This window comes from Carcharhinus amblyrhynchos, chromosome 1 (genome assembly GCF_965287045.1).
Source record: "Carcharhinus amblyrhynchos chromosome 1, sCarAmb.v2.hapA, whole genome shotgun sequence".
Lineage (NCBI taxonomy): Eukaryota > Metazoa > Chordata > Chondrichthyes > Carcharhiniformes > Carcharhinidae > Carcharhinus > Carcharhinus amblyrhynchos.
Window position 1 is genome coordinate 81,885,632 of NC_137324.1, and position 17,040 is coordinate 81,902,671.

Here is a 17,040-nt window from a genome sequence, read left to right on the forward strand (position 1 = left end):
CTCTGAAGCCTCACATTTACCCGGCTCATCCCCCTAACCTGCACATCTAGAGACACTAAGGGGCGATATAATATGGCCAATCCACCTAACCCAAACATCTTTGGACTCTGGGAGGAAACCAGAACACCACACGGGCATGGGAGATTGTGCAAACTCCACACAGTCACCCAAGGCCAGAATTTAACCCCAGTCTCTGGCACTGTGAGGTGCAATTACTTGCCATTAGTAATTGTGACTATGACTTTACCAATGTGCAAATTTTACTTTTTGGTCAACTATACTTTGACGACCTGTTCTGTTCAAACTATGTGGACACATGGCCCTCATTTCCATTGCAACTTGGCATCTCTCCCTACATCTCCAGCTGTTTCTCATTCAAGCTGCTCCCACAGTTGCTTTGCAAACATCTTTAATTTAAAGTTTTGATTGTTTACCTTCACAAAGCTGTGCCATATAACCTGAAACTCTGGGCGTGACCATTTGGCTCTTCATAGAACATAGAACACTTGGTTCCGCTGATGGAATCCCCCGTCCCCAAACTGGGTGTTTCCCGACAGTGTGGGGTGAATCACTAGGAAATTGTATTGACAGCTGCAGAGCCAGAAGACCCTGCTGGCGTGAAAAACACCATGGGGAAGCTTTCTGATACACTGTAGCCCTTCTCTCAGTACAGAAATGAGGGGGAGATGAGGGGGTTGGATGATGAAGAGAGACTAAATAGACTGGGTCTGTACTCAGAGTTTAGAAGGATGAGGGGGGATCTTACAGAGACCTATAAGATAATGAAGGGGATGGATAGGGTAGAGGTAGAGAGATTCTTCCTGCTCAGAAAGGACAACAGGACTAGAGGGCACAGCCTCAAGATAAGTGGGGGGGGAGCAGTTTAGTACAGAGTTGAGGAGGAACTTCTTCACTCAAAGGGTGGTGAATCTCTGGAATTCTCTGCCCGTTAAAGTGGTGGAGGCTACCTCGCTAAATATATTTAAGACATGGGTAGATAGGTTTTTGGTAGGCAAGGGAATTAAGGGTTATGGGGAGAAAGCGGGAAAGTGGAACTGAGCCACTTCAGATCAGCCATGATCTTACTGAATGGCGGGGCAGGCTCGAAGGGCTAGATGGCCTACTCCTGCTCCTACTTCTTACGTTCTTATGTTAAATTACATTAACTGAATTTACAAATAGCATCCTGAATGAGTGTGTCCCAAAATAGCCAAGCCTCCCACCATCAGCATCTTGGAGGGTGATCATTGACCACAAGGTTAAGGGGGCAAGTCTCATCAACAATATAGCTACATGAGCAGGGTGCCAGCTGGATACTCTCTAATGTGTAACTCGTCTCCTGATTCGTTAAACCCTGTCTCTGAATCTTGTATGTTTTCTCTACATACAAAATTAGCTTTATTTTGAATGTTGTGCTTCATTTTTAATGTAGACCCCTTCTTTTGCTGACTTACTCTAGAAAAAGTTGCATTTTTTATTTTTTCAAAATATGCCCCTTTACTCATAGGGAAGGTACAAAAAAATTAAGGACAACTTACTTTAGTTATGCTGGTGCCCCTCAAGGATTTTACTGTAGATGGGAATTGAAGGACATTTAGGAGTATGTTGTCTGCCTGCTTTTGTGCTTGTGTGTGGGGTGGGGTGGGGTCCGGTGGAGGTTGGTGGGCAGGAGTGCAATATGTACACTTGTTGAAGCAATTATGTTTTGCTCTGATAGGAAAATAGTAGGATTGGTAATCTGGAACATTGAAAGCAAATGAGCCACAAAGCTGCTGCCTTGTGAATCTATTTGAGGCTTTTTTTACTGCATTTTTTGTCAACTTTGTGCATGTCCTCTTATTTTAGGGAAATGACTACAGCTGATGCAGAAACTAAAATTATTCTTAATTCCTGCAAAAATCAGTGCCCTAAGCAGGTAAGTACCTACGTTTTATAGAAGAATTAAATACCAAAACACATTTGCTAAGAATTGGATTATTCAGGTCATGCCACCATTCACCATTTGTTGAATGGGCAAATTATTGACAAAATGATGTTCAGCCCAGAGAGATGAGGTAGAAGTTTTTGGTTGGAAGAATGGGAAATCACTTATTACTTGGAAGGTGCATGTCTAGGTGGGGCAGAAACTTCAAGTGACCTTGAAGTACAAAAACAACAATTACTAAAAGTTGTGTCACAGATTAGCAAGGCCATTTAAAAAAGGCAAGCCAGGCTCTAGGTTTTATTTCTAGTGGGGAAGAATTGAAACATTTGGAAGTCATGATAAAGAAGTATCAAACCTTAATTAGACAAAATAATCTTGCTCATTGCAAGTATGCTACGACCAACTCCAAGGCAGCACTCGCTTCCAAGTCCAAGGTCAGTACAGGTTTTGATAGAGTTAGGAAGGAGAAATGCTTTGCTCTGGTGGAAGAAGTGAATTAAAATAGACAAGCCAGAGGGGGAGATGAGAATTTTTTAATGCAGCAATCTGTTGTGGGCTGGAATGTACTGCCTTAAAAGGCATTGGAAGTAGATTGAACAGCGAACGGGAAATGGATAAATACTTGAAAAGGAAAAAAAAAATTCAGGGCTATGGGGCAAGAGCAGGGTGAGTGGGACTAATTGAATAACATTTTCAGTGAACCTACACAGATGTGATGAGTCAAATGTCTCCATCTATGTTACACCATTATAATTCTATAGTTTACACCTCGAGCACTGTGTGCATTTAAGGGGAAGTTAGTTAAGTATATGGAGGAGACTAGATTAGATGGATTTGGATGAGAAAGACAGGAAGAAGCTTGATTGGAGCTTAAACACCAGCATGGGCTAATTGGTTCAAATGGTCTGTTTTAGTGCTCAATATCCTATGTAATCCCACTTGTTGGTTATAACATTGAGCAGAATGCAGTCTACGTGGAATATTTCTATATTTAGGTGGTCTTGTATAATAGGAAGCTACTCCCTTCAAAACATCACTGCATTGCTGTAAATTGTTTTAAATCCACAATTATTATTCTTTAAAAATATGCTAATTTTGTTATCACTTATGTTCATTTAGATTAAGGATTTTTGTACTGGGTATTCATTTTCATTTCTGACATAAGACTACAATAAGAAGTCTCAAACAACCAGGTTTAAGTCCAACCAATTTATTTGATAGTAAACCCACAAGCTTTCGGAAACGGTGTTCCTTCGTCAGGTGTGTGAAAGGTTCTTCCTTTCGCGTGCCTGACAAAGGAACACCATTTCTGAAAGCTAGTGAGTTTACTATCAAGTGAACTGGTTGGACTTAAACCTGGTGTTGTGTGACTTACTGTGTTTACCCCAGTTTAACGCTGGCATCTCTACATAAGACTACAAGCCAGTCAATTTGGTGCAGATTGAAACTTCCAGCTTACCATCAAGTTCAACCAACTGTAACTGCACAGGTGTTATTTATTTTTCCACACCAGCCTTCCAAACAGTTTAAGTAGGAGATTTCAAGCTTGCAGAGGGAGATTTTTATCTGTCAACCTAAATTTGCCTGTTGTCCTTCACTTAAGGAGCTATGGACTAACTGTGACACAACTCTCTTTAAAAAAAAATTAAGAGCTGGGCTTGTTTTATACTCCACTCAGTCCCCTCTGAGCTTCGTCTCTAAAGTGGACAGAAAGAGAATTATAACAGTGAGTTCATCAGAACAGTAATGTTTGAGGTAAAAAAGATGAAACAGTGCAACCACATTTCTCTATCTTTTTTCCTGAGGTCAAATTAGCTAATTTTCTTTGCTCTTTGTTGGTAATAAACTTGCAGTTTATGATTTTACTAATATGGAATACAATTTATTTCAGTAGTGGGATTTAGTATTGGCTGCTTCAAGGGATGTCATTAAATGATTATAACACAACAAAAACATTGCAGATTTAATTATATTATCGCAAATTAAACATCCTGACCCACAAGGTGGGAAATTTTATATTGTACCTGCCTACGGTTTTATATTAACATCTCATCCCCATTATTTTCTCATTAGTAAGCTAGAGTTGGCTAGCCTTGACAAACTTTTAAAAAATGGGATTTTTATTGTCTGCATCATACTGTTTAGGGCATTGGGTTGTGCAGAATCTATTGAGCGTATTGTGGAGCTTTACACTGCCTCGTTACCCTAATCGGCTCCAGCTGGTATTCAGTTCAAATGCATAGAACATAGAACACTACACAAACAGGCCCTTCGGCCCACAAGTTGCGCCGATCACATCAATACCTACCAATCCATAGACCTATCTATAACCCCCAATCCCATTAAATCCCATATACTCATCCAGAAGTCTTTTAAAAGACCCCAGCGAGTTCGCCTCCACCACCACTGACGGCAGCCGATTCCATTCACTCACCACCCTCTGAGTGAAAAACTTACCCCTAACATCACCTCTGTACTTGCTTCCCTGCACCTTAAATCTGTGTCCTCTCATAGCGACCATTTCAACCCGGGGAAATAGCCTCTGAGAATCCACCCTATCTATTCCTCAACATTTTATAAACCTCTATCAGGTCGCCTCTCAACATTCGTCTCTGCAGGGAGAAGAGTCCCAGCTCCCTCAACCTACCTTCATAAGGCATGCCTCCCAATCCAGGCAACATCCTTGTAAATCTCCTCTGTACCCTTTCAATAGCTTCTACGTCCTTCCTATAGTGAAGTGACCAGAACTGCGCACAGTACTCCAAGTGGGGCCTGACAAGGGACTTATAAAGTTGCAGCATTACCTCCCGACTCCTAACCTCAATCCCTCGATTAATGAAGGCCAGTACACCATACGCCGCCTTGACCACATCCTCCACCTGCGAGGCCGATTTAAGAGTCCTGTGGACCCAGACCCCAAGATCCTTCTGCTCTTCGACACTGCTAAGACTCCTGCCCTTGATAGTGTACTCGTTCATCCCATTGGTCCTGCCAAAATGGACCACTACACGTTTATCCGCGTTGAAGTCCATCTGCCACTTCTCCGCCCAGTTGTGCATCCTATTTATGTCCTGCTGCAACTTCTGACATCCTTCCAGACCATGCACAACACCACCAACCTTCGTGTCATCGGCCAACTTACTAACCCATCCCTCCACTTCCTCATCTAGGTCATTTATGAAAATGACAAACAGCAAGGGTCCTAGAACAGATCCCTGGGACACTCCACTGGTGACTGACCTCCATGCAGAAAAAGACCCATCCACAACCACTCTCTGCCTTCTGCAGGCAAGCCAGTTCCGGATCCACAAGGCCAAAGCCCCTTGGATCCCATGCCCTCTCACCTTCTCAAGAAGTCTTGCATGGGGGACCTTATCAAACGCCTTGCTGAAGTCCATGTACACCATGTCCACTGCTCTTCCTTCGTCAATGTGTTCAGTCACATTTTCGAAGAACTCAACTAGGCTCGTAAGGCACGACCTGCCCTTGACAAAACCATGCTGACTATTTCTGATCATGCTAAACCTCCCCAAATGCTCATAAATCTTGTCCCTCAGAAGCTTCTCCATCAGCTTACCAACCACTGAGGTCAGACTCACCGGTCGGTAATTTCCCGGGCTACCTCTGTTCCCTTTCTTGAAAATAGGAACCACATCCGCAATCCTCTGGAACCTCTCCCATCTCCATTGACGATGCAAAGATCATCGCCAGGGGTTCTGCAATCATCTCCCTCACCTCCCACAGTAACCTGGGGTACATCCCATCTGGTCCCGGCGACTTATTTATCTTGATAGAATTCAAAAGTTCTAACACATCCTCTTCCTTAATATCCACATACTCAATCTTTTCCATCTGCTGCAAACCTGTAGCAAAATCTCCCAGATCAGTTTCAAAGAACAAAATCAGCCCGGGAAACAGGCCCTTCGGCCCAACGAGCCTGCACTGCCATCTCAACACCACCAGTCCACCTCTCTACCCATGACCCCTATCTAATGTTTTATGGCCATCCAGATTGAGGGAAACTGATTTAGGGACAATTTATTCCTGCCAGTCAGCCTAACAGCACATCTTTGGGGTGTGGGAGGAAACCGGAGCACCCGGAGAAAACCCACGCAAGCACGGGGAGAATGCGCAAACTCCCACAGACACCGGCCCAGATCCGTGTGTCTGAACAGCAATCAGCGATAGTCACTGAGCTGTCGTTTTGCCCAGCATCTTGTCCAGTTTAGGCACACACTAACGACATGAAGCACTAAGCCAATCTCGAACAACCAAGAGCAGCCCCAGTATGACCCATCGCCTGTATGCCCCTCGTTGAACACGAGGTGGACCAACTTAAAACCTGTGAATGAAAGAGGAAAAAAAACATTATTATCATACTGTACCAGGGACGCCCCAATGCTAATGACCCTTATTTAAAAGGTTCTCCTATATCCACCCATCTCCAACTCAGTCATGTGCCTGTCTAAGTTACTCTTAAAGGACTCTAGCGTGTTTGCCTCCACCACCTTACTTGGCAGAGCATTCCATACCCCCACTACCCTCTGTGTGAAAAACCTCCCTCTAATATCTGTGTTGTACCGCTCCCCCCTCACCTTAAGTCCATGGCCCCTTGTCCTACATGTCTCTGTTATAGGAAATAGCTTACCTCTGTTTACTCTATCTATACCCTTCATAATCTTATATACCTCTATTAAATCCCCCCTCAGTCGACATCTTTCAAGGGAAAAGAGCCCCAATTTCTTCAATCTTTCCTCATACCCCAGTCATTCCATACCAGGCAACATCCTGGTAAACCTCCTCTGCACTCTCTCCAGAGTCTCCACGTCCTTCCGGTAGTAAGGCGACCAGAACTGTATACAGTACTTCAAATATGGCCGAACCAACGTTCTGTACAACTGCAACATTAGACTCCAGCTCTTATATTCTATACCCCTTCCTATAAAGGCTAACATACCATAGGCTTTCTTCTCCACTTGCACTGCCACCTTCAAAGACTTGTGCACTTGCACCCCCAGGTCTCGCTGTGACTCTATACTCCTTACGGGCTTACCCTTTATCATATAACTTCCCCCTACATTATTCCGGCCAAAATGCATCACCTCACATTTATCCGGATTAAACTCCATTTGCCACGTATCTGCCCAATCAACCAGCCTATCAATATCCTGCTGTATTGCCAGACACTGCTCCTCACTGCCCGCCAATCCAGCCATCTTGGTGTCATCAGCAAATTTGCTGATCACACCTCCTACTCCGTCTTCCAAATCATTTATATACACTACAAAGAGAAGAGGTCCCAGTACCGAGCCCTGCGGCACACCACTAGTGACAGACCTCCAACTAGAAAAAGACCCCTCCACAACTACTCTCTGACTCCTCTTTGCAAGCCAGTTCTCTACCCATCTAGATACCTGACCACATATCCCATGAGCTTTAATCTTCTGTACCAACCTACCATGAGGGACTTTGTCAAACGCCTTACTGAAATCCATATAGACGACATCAGCGGCTCGTCCTTCGTCAACCGTTTTTGTCACCTCCTCAAAGAATTCTACCAGATTCGTAAGGCAAGACTTCCCCTTGACAAAGCCATGCTGCGTATCCTTAATCAGATCGCAACGCTCCAAGTGCGCATACATCCTATCCCTAAGAATCCTCTCCATCAACTTACCTACCACTGAAGTTAAGCTCACCTGCCTATAGTTACCCAGGCTATCCCTCCTACCCTTTTTAAACAACGGTACCATGTTCGCTATCCTCCAGTCCTCTGGGACCTCACCTGTGTCGAAAGAAGAGACAAAGATTTGCGTCAGAGGCCCAACAATCTCATCCCTCGCCTCTCTAAGCAGCCTAGGATAAATGCAATCAGGCCCCGGAGATTTATTGGTTTTAATGCCCTCTAAGAGCCCTAACAATTCTTCCCTCGTAATCAATAGATCTTTCCATCGGTCTACCGTCCGCCGTCAATACTGAAGCAAAGTACTCATTAAGCACCTCTGCCATTTCTTCTGGTTCCACACAGACCTTTCCCCCTTCACCTTTTATAGGTCCTATCCCTTCTCTTCTCATCCTTTTACTTTTCACATATTTATAGAAGGCCTTGGGATTCTCCTTAATCTTACCTGCCAAGGCCTTCTCATGACCCCTTCTGGCTCTCCTAATTTCCCTTTTAAGCTCCTTTCTACAATCCTTATACTCCTCTAGATCCTTAACATCTCCTGGCTCCCTGAACCTTTTGTACACCTTCCTTTTCTTCCTGACTAGGTTCACCACAGCCTTCGTGCACCACGGTTCCCGCGACCTACCAAAGCCTCCTTGTCTCATTGGAACGTTGTCGTGCAGAGCTCCAGACAAACATTCCTTGAATATCCACCACCTTCCTTCTGTACTTCTCCCCAAGAATGCCTCCTTCCAGTTTATTTGTCCAATTGACCTCCTGACGTCTTCGTATTTCCCCTTACTCCAGACAAACACCTTCCTAGCCTGCCTGATTCAATCTCGTTCCAATGCAATTGTGAAGGAGATAGAATTATGATCACCATTCCCAAGATGCTCTCCTACCGAGAGATCCGTCACCTGTCCTGGTTCATTCGCCAGTACCAGGTCAAGTACAGCCTCTCCTCTCGTAGGCTTATCCACGTACTGTGTCAGGAAACCTTCCTGAACACACCTAACAGACTCCTCCCCATCCAAACCCCTTACCCTTGGGATATTCCAATCGATGTTTGGGAAATTGAAGTCTCCCATCACGACAACTCTGTTATTACTACATCTCTCTAGAATCTGTTTCCCTATCTGCACCTCAACTTCCCTGTCACTATTGGGCGGCCTATAGAATATACCCAGCAAAGTTATTGACCCTTTGCTGTTCCTAACTTCCACCCACAGAGACTCCGTAGACAGTCCCTCCACGGCATCCTCCTTCTCTGCAGCCATGACACTGTCCCTGATCAACAGTGCCACTCCACCACCTCTTTTGCCTCCCTCCCTGTCCTTCCTGAAGCATCTGAATCCTGGCACCTGAAGTACCCAGTCCTGTCCCTGAGACATCCAAGTCTCCGTAATGGCCACCACATCACATTCCCAAGCAGCAATCCACGCCCTAAGCTCACTACCTTATTTATCTACCTTATCTACTACTGCAGATTCACACTTTCTGACCAGCGGTTTCTGCCATCTCCCTAAAGTGGCTTATTTTGGTTAAAACAAGTCTTGTCATCAGTTAATACATATAACAAAGAACAACCCAGCACGGGAAACAGGCCCTTCGGCCCAACGAGCCTGCGCCGCCATTTCAACAAAGCACTTTCCTATACCTACCCTGCCCCGTGTGTATGTGAATGGTACCCCTAATGTAGCCAGATTCAGGGGAGAATAGTGTAGGGTCAATTTGGTACACCAGTCAGCCTAAGAGCATATCTTTGGGGTGTGGGAGGAAACCGGAGCACCCGGAGGAAACCCACTCAACCACAGGGAGAATGCGCAAACTCCCACAGACACAGGCCCAAATCCATGTATCTGCACAGCTAACAGTGATAGTCACTGAGCTGTTGTGGTGCCCGTCTGCTGGTCCAGGATTAAGCACACACAACGACACGAAGTACTAGGCCACTCTCGAAACCACCAAGAGCGGCCCATGCACGACCCACCGTATGCACGCCCCTTGTTTTTTTTCAGCAAGGTGGACCGACACCTGTGGATTAAAAGAGACAAAACATTAACATGTAATATTACATTTCCAGTGTCGTCCCGAGGCTCTGACCCTTTTTAATACCGTCTTCTATAACCCTCCATCCCTGTTTCACTCGTGTCTATCTAAGTAAACCTTAAACAAGTCCAACGTGCCTGCCTCCACCACCTTACTTGGTCGCGCATTCCATACCCCCACGACCCTCTGCGTGAAAAACCTTCCTCTCGCATCCAAATTATACTTCTCCCCCTTCACCCTTAGATCGTGACCTCTCGTAGTAGTTGTCCCCAGTCTAGGGAAAAGCCTGCCACTGCTGACTTTATCTATTCCCTTCATTATTTTATACACCTCTATCAGATCACCCTTAATCTCTGTCTTTCTCAGGAGAAGAGCCCCAGTTTTTCCAATCTTTCCTCGTAACTCAGTCCTTCCATACCAGGCAGCATCCTGGTAAACCTCCTCTGCACTCTCTCCAGGGTCTCTACGTCCTTCCGGTGGTAAGGTGACCAGAACTGGACGCAGTACTCCAAATGCGGTCTAACCAATGTTCTGTACAACTGAAGCATTAGACGACAGCTCATATACTCTATACCCCTTCCTATAAAGACTAGCATTCCGTAAGCTTTCTTCACAACCTTCTCTACCTGTGTTGACACCTTCAGAGACTTGTGCACCTGCACTCCCAGGTCCCTCTGTATTTCTATACTCTTAATCGGTCTACCTTTTATCATGTAACTCCTCCCTGTGTTATTCCTTCCAAAATGCATCACCTCGCATTTGTCAGGATTAAATTCCATCTGCCACCTATCTGCCCAATATACCAACCTATCTATATCTTGCTGTGTCACTGTTTTATCACAATTGTGTTAAAGTGCTATACGCCAGTAGCTGGCTGCAACATAAATTATTGGCAAACGATAGCTTTTGTCCATCAGATATATTGTGGATTTTGTTTTGCGGATTCTTCATCTGTATTTTCCAAATTTTGGGTGTCCTGATGAGCATGAAAACCAGGAGACCTCAGTGATAATGTGATGATACCTGTGCTGAATGATTTATGATAGTGACGAGAATGCCATGTTGTAGTTTAATCGTCAGTTGATTCCCAGGAAGCAACACTGGTTCCTTAAATGGAAAGTTGTCGCATCCATTAGGAGGCGGAGCACTTTTAGTACCTAGTTTATGGGTTGAGGCTTGTTGATCTGAATGGATGCTAGTCTATTGCACTCAGGTGCTCAGTACTAGTTAGCAGTACTTCATTGTTAACACTGCTTGTGCAGGAAAAAATCTTTCACAGCTTATACTACATCCAACCCGGTGGTGTCATCAATACAAGATGATTTTAAAATTAGCTCTGTGAAATGCTATAATTACTCTTTGCATTGTATCTCATTATTCTGTTTGGTTTTTAAGCAACCTGGGAATATTTTCCTGATAGTTTGTGACGTCTGCTAAAATTTTGAGATTCTTCTGCTGTGAGGAGTCAAGCACGTTCCCATGAAGCACACAATGCACGTTCCCTCTGTCAAATCTCACAACCTTACATCTCCCTGTAGTGCATTGCATTTGCAATTTATCTGTAAACTGATTAAGCTTGTCAAGGTCCTTTTAAATTTGTAGGCCTTGATATTTTCTTTTGCTATTGCTCCAATTTCATTTTGTCAACCAGGTTGTACACATCCTTTCTCTAAATTGTTTATAAAAGTTCTAAGCAACTTCAGCCCCACACTGAACTTTGACATTCCACTGGTAGCTGTCTGATAACCAAACACTTACCTTAGCACTTATTGCTATCTGTGAACAGAATGAAATAATGTGTCTGTTACCTCTTGTTACTTCAGTTTGTTGAGCAATGATACTTGTTCACGTGATTGACTGAAAGTTATGGAAGAGAATATTTTAATAATTTAAATTCAATTAGAGACTTTTTGTCCAAAGCACTATTATTTTGGAAAATTCTTACAGATTTAAAATTCTGTATCTAACTTGCTTTTAAGAAAGAAACAGAAGGGACAATTCTTCCAAAAGTGCTGAATTGGTGGGAAAACTGGTCTAGATCACCACTGTCTTTTCAGTGCAGCTTTAGACCAGAATCTCCCACACTCTGTGCAATTGACATGCACATGTGCAATGATCCCAATCTGTCAATCTCCCCATTTGCTGGCCAGTTCAGTCACTGGCCAGCCTAGGATGCCTGATTGTGGCTCCCACAACAAATCCTGGACCAGTTGCGATCCCCTTGCCCTTGCTCGCACCCCTGTCCCGCCCCCTGTCCCCGTCCTGACAGACCACCATTGCCCACCCTCAGCCGACCCCAATTCCTGGCCTCTCTCCAGCCCAGACCAGTTCCCATGTAGAGTAGCAGTGGGACCCAGCCAACAATCACCCCTAGGCCCTGCCCACAATAGGCCCCAGACTTTTGGTACTGCCCAGTGCCTGCTGAGCAGTGCAAGGTTCCTCCTGTGTGTTGGCACTTTGCCCCTTGGGCAGTGCTGGGGGCACAGGCTGGCACTACCAGGGTGCTCATGTTCAGGTGGCGCTGACCCAACCCCCACTGCGTCCCAATTGCACTCCCTCCTTCCCCCACCAGCATTCTGGCGGGGTCTCCTGCTTGTTCCCTGAACATGGGGAGCTACTCTGAAGCCCACTGGAATGAAGTACTCCTGGCCAGATGGGAGATGCTATCAAGCCTAGCAAGTTCTGTGCCGAGGCCCAATAATCACATTTAAACTACATTTAAAATGTATTAAAAACAGATTTAAATTACTTACCTCTGTTCCTGCCAGTTTCCAGCGTGGTCCTGACTGTGCCTGTTCTCCAGCTCCGGGAGAAGTGCATGTGTCGGGAACGGATGCAAGAATCCCGTGAAATAGCCGACATGCAATTCTCCTGACTGGACCCGCCAGAAAATTTGTGGATCAGAATGGGAGAATTGCCCCCAGAGTATCTGATTTTGTTTTGCATCCATCATCAAAATAAATGCACGATCTGTTGTTCCTTAATTTCTATGTTAACAAGGCCATTTTTCTTTCCACGTGAGCTATCACTATAGTTTGAGGTTATCATTGTCAATATTCTTGATAGTGATTTTTTTATACTGATAATTTGACCCTATTAGGAGAAGGCCTAATGTGTTATGAATATATCACTTCATTAGGAGACTTAAAGGCAGGGACGAAAAATTTCCACAATTTGGTGGAATTCTGATATTAGAGTAATTGAATTCTGCATTTTCAATTTTCTTTCTGACTTCTGCTTTGCCTTGGCCATCACCATGTGCTGCACATCCAAGGCCAGGAGAAGTCTGAAAGCCAATGAGACTGGGAGCAGGTTTGAGGGAGCCATCACATCCCATTGGGAAGGTGCATTCTGCTGTTGGCTGCTTGGTGAAGCCAAGAGATATGCATGGCTGGTCTTGGGGACTGGATGAGCGATGGAACCTGAATCTCAGCAGGATTTGGTAGGTGGGAAGGAAGGAGTGGTGAAGCCAGAGTCTCCATGGTGTTTGTCAGGCTCAGTGGAGTGGGGGAGGGAGTGCTGGAGCCTGAGCCTGATGCAGAAGTATATTTCTTTAGAAGAATTGGAAACAGTGGCTGCAAAGAATATGCATAAAGATGTGTCAAAACTGTATATTCCAAAAGTTAACCCATCGGATTTTAAATTGTGTGTTCTATATTGAATTGTCAAGTCAAAAGAGTGAGATAGTTAAACATGTGCATTGGAAGGTAATGTGTGAAGATTGATGACGTCTGATCTCTAACAAGAAAAATTGGAGAATGATGTGCTGCATTATAAAGCTCACAATCAACAAACAATTTTAGTTATTTAGTGAGATGTTGTACTTAATTAGCTTAAAATACAGGATGTTGCAATACTTGCCCGTTGTTTTACTTAACTCAGGGTGCAAGAAATTTAAACAATGCAGCATCAGCATATTCAGAATCAGATATGCAGTCATTGTGAAAATGTTATTCATTCACCAAAGTATTCTTAGAACAAAGTTTAAGAATATCCCTATTTCAATTAATTATTCTAACATTAATTTAACAGTGATCCCTACTGCTACTTCAGATATTCATTTTTTATATATATTTTGAGTTCTTCACTGAATCAAGACAGAATGAAAATCTTTGAAAAATAGAATAAAACTGACATGTTAAGGGACACAGTGCAAGGCTGGGATCGAACCCGGATCCCTAGTAATGTGAGGGAGCAGTGCTAATCACTGTGGGATGAAATGTTCTTTGCTAGCTGTAAACAGGGATGTGCGGTTGAAGGAAAAAGGAATCATGTAATTATCCAGGAGGGAGCAACTAAGCCTGAGACTTGGCTGATATAGTGAATCTCTGCCTATTACCAATCATGGTGTCCTGGCTGTGATGGGGCTTTTGGGACCAAGGAAGCTTAGTGTTAGAAAGGTCCTGGCTACTTTTCTTCTTTTCGAGCCTTCTTTCTTTCTTCAGCATTACCATTGAAAAACCACTAAGTTCTTAAAATATATTTATTCATGGGATATGGCAGGACCAGCATTGCTTGCCTACTAACTGCCCTTGAGATGGTGGTGGTGAGCTAAAGTGGCATCACGTTGGAAAATAGTTGCAACGCACCTCATGCTCCTTTGTTTTGCTTCACACGTCCAGCAAGGTGATGTTCTGATTTTAGTGTGGACTTCATCCTGTATTAAATGCAATAACTGTATTGGATGTGGACATCACTGACCAGGCCCATAAAAACATAGAAAAACTACAGTGCAATACAGGCCCTTCAGCCCACAAAGTTGTGCTGAACATTTCTCTACCTTAGAGATTACTAGGTTTACCTATGACCCTCTATCTTACTAAGTTCCACGTACTTACCTAAACGTCTCTTAAAAGATCCTGTCGAATCCGCCGCCGCCACCACCGTTGCCGGCAGCCCATTCCATGCACCTACCACTCTCTCTCAGTGAAAAACTTACCCCTGACATCTTCTCTGTATCTACTCCCCAGCACCTTAAAACTGTGTCCTCTTGTGACAACCATTTCAGCCCTGGGAAAAAGCCTCTGACTATCCACTCGATCAATACCTGTCAACATTTTATACACCTCTATCAGGTCACCTCTCATCCTTAGTCTCTCCAAGGAGAAAAGGCTGAGCGCCCTCAACCTATCCTCATAAGGCATGCTCTCCAATCCAGGCAACATCCTTGTAAATCTCCTCTACACCCTTTCTATAGCTTCCACATCCTTCCTGTAATGAGGCAACCAGAACTGAGCAAAGTACTGCAGGTGGGTTCTGATCAGGGTCCTGTATAGGATTGTATGGTCCTATATAGTATTGAATGCTGAAGTACTGAGGTCACTTTGGTGATGAGTACAAATGCCTTGATCCACTGTTTTGATGGTAATAGAAGGTTTAAAAAATATATATTTTCTACCCACTTTAAGTGTAATAATTTCAGCTGTTTGAAGTGCCCCAGAATCAATTACATTCACTGCACGCTATTGTAGGTGCTACAGTTATGTGATTCCTTGCCACAAAAATATGTTCAGAGCTTTTCTCTTCAGCCACACACATCCCTGTTGCAGCTAACAAAGAACATTTCATCCCATAGTGATTAGCACTGCTGCCTCACAGTACTAGGGACCCAGATTCGATTCCAGCCTTGAGTGACTGTGTGGAGTTTGCATGTTTTCCCCCATGTCTGTGTGGGTTTCCTCCCACAGTCCAAAGATGTGCAGGTTAGTAGATTGGCTTTGTTAAATTGCCCCTTAGTGTTCATGGAGGCTTTGAGATTATCTTTGAAACATTTCTGTTGCCCCTGTGTGAACAAGCTCCCTGGCATAACTCTTGAGTAGCATCCTTATTTCAGCAGTCATGAGTCAGGCATTCGGATGTTGTGTTCCATCCGTCTCGATGAATTAGCATTACCTCTAAACTTGACATCTGTATTTTCAACATTCAATTGTTCTTTTGTCCTCCCACTTGATTTGTAAGATTCTCCTGAGACAGCAATGTTGATGTTGTTCTTGATACAGTCTCTATAAATTGTCCAACTTTCAATAGCATTGATAATAGTAGGGGGAACCACTGTCCTTAGACTTTAGATGTGGCATTTGACGTGGCATTGATTCTGGTTGAGAAAACTGGCATGGAGCTCTCCAGCTTCACTGGCCAGTTTTCTCCACAGATCTTGTTACTTTAATTGTGAAAACAATGGATAGAGTTTGCACTGTCAGTCTGGTGAGGAGGAGATTATTAGAGTTGGAGAACCAGCTCTACTGAGATCAAAGTGCCCCAATCACTAGGAAAAAAGTTAACCATCCCCACCATGCCACAGAGGTATCTGATACCACCACCACAACCACCACTGCAATCATAGGCATGAACTTGATCATGTTGTTGATGGACATCATGATCTTATCAGTGACGTTTGCAGTTTCTGAGTTTCATTGGATCCTATTGACGATCTTGTGTACATTGCAGGTTCAAGATCCCGCTCCAAGTTTAATGTAGGATGGGATATCATAATCCTCAAACTTAAGTACATCATTTACCATAGGTTGAGCTAGCACAATGGATTCTGTGGTGAACGGCTTTAACGGTCTGCGTATTCATTAATGTCAACTGTACTATGTTCTGGAAACGAAGGTAGAGAAAATGCAGAATTCATGGAGTTAGCTTTGCCGTCACAAACAAGTTCATCAAGATAATCTAATTTAGACTTTCAGAAGCCTTTTGCCAAGGCCTCACATAACAGACTATTATGTAAAGTTAAAGCACTTGAGATTACAGATAATGTTTTGAGATGGATAGAAAGCTGGTTAGCAGACAGGAAGCAAAGAGTTGCCATAAATGAGTCTTTTTCTGATTGGCAGTCAGTGACATGTGGGGTTCCGCAGGGATCTGTGCTAGAATCCCAACTGTTTGCATTATACATTAATGACTTGGAAGAGGGAGCTGAATGTATTATCTCCAAATTTGCAGATGATACAAAGTTGGCTGGGAGGATGTGCTGTGAGGAGGATGCAGAGATGCTTCAGCGTAAGTTGAACAGACTGAGTATGTGGGCATCTGCATGGCAGATGTGGTATGATGTAGATAAATGTGTGGTTATCCACTTTGATAGTAATAATAGGAAGGCATTATTCTTTGAATGGGAACAAATTTAGAGAGGTGGATACTCAATGAAACCTTTGAGTCCTTGTGCATCAATCACTAAAATTTTAACAGGATTAGACACAATGTTCCCAATGGTGGGGGAGTGCAGAACTAGAGGTTATGGTTTGAGGATGAGGGGTAAACCTTTTAGAACTGAGGTGAGGAGAAATTTCTTCACCCAGAGGGCGGTGAATGTCTGGAAATCAGTACCACAGAATGTAATAGAGGCCAAAACATTGTCTGATTTCAATAAGCTAGCAGGTACAGCAGGCAGAAAAGAAGC

At 43.9% G+C, this 17,040-nt stretch overlaps 1 protein-coding gene across 2 annotated transcripts in view; it reads left to right on the forward strand.

Annotated features, from left to right (window-relative positions):
* The window catches only part of nfxl1 (nuclear transcription factor, X-box binding-like 1), a 115,923-nt gene that overhangs the window by 76,030 nt on the left and 22,853 nt on the right, over positions 1 to 17,040 (forward strand). Inside the window, exon 18 of one of the 2 annotated variants that reach the window (XM_080187990.1) lies at positions 1,846 to 1,915. The exons of the other annotated variant lie outside the window; for it this stretch is intronic. Within the exon in view, the coding sequence (XP_080044116.1) occupies positions 1,846 to 1,915 (70 nt within the window). The remainder of the gene's footprint in view (positions 1 to 1,845; positions 1,916 to 17,040) is intronic. 2 annotated transcript variants of the gene reach the window in all.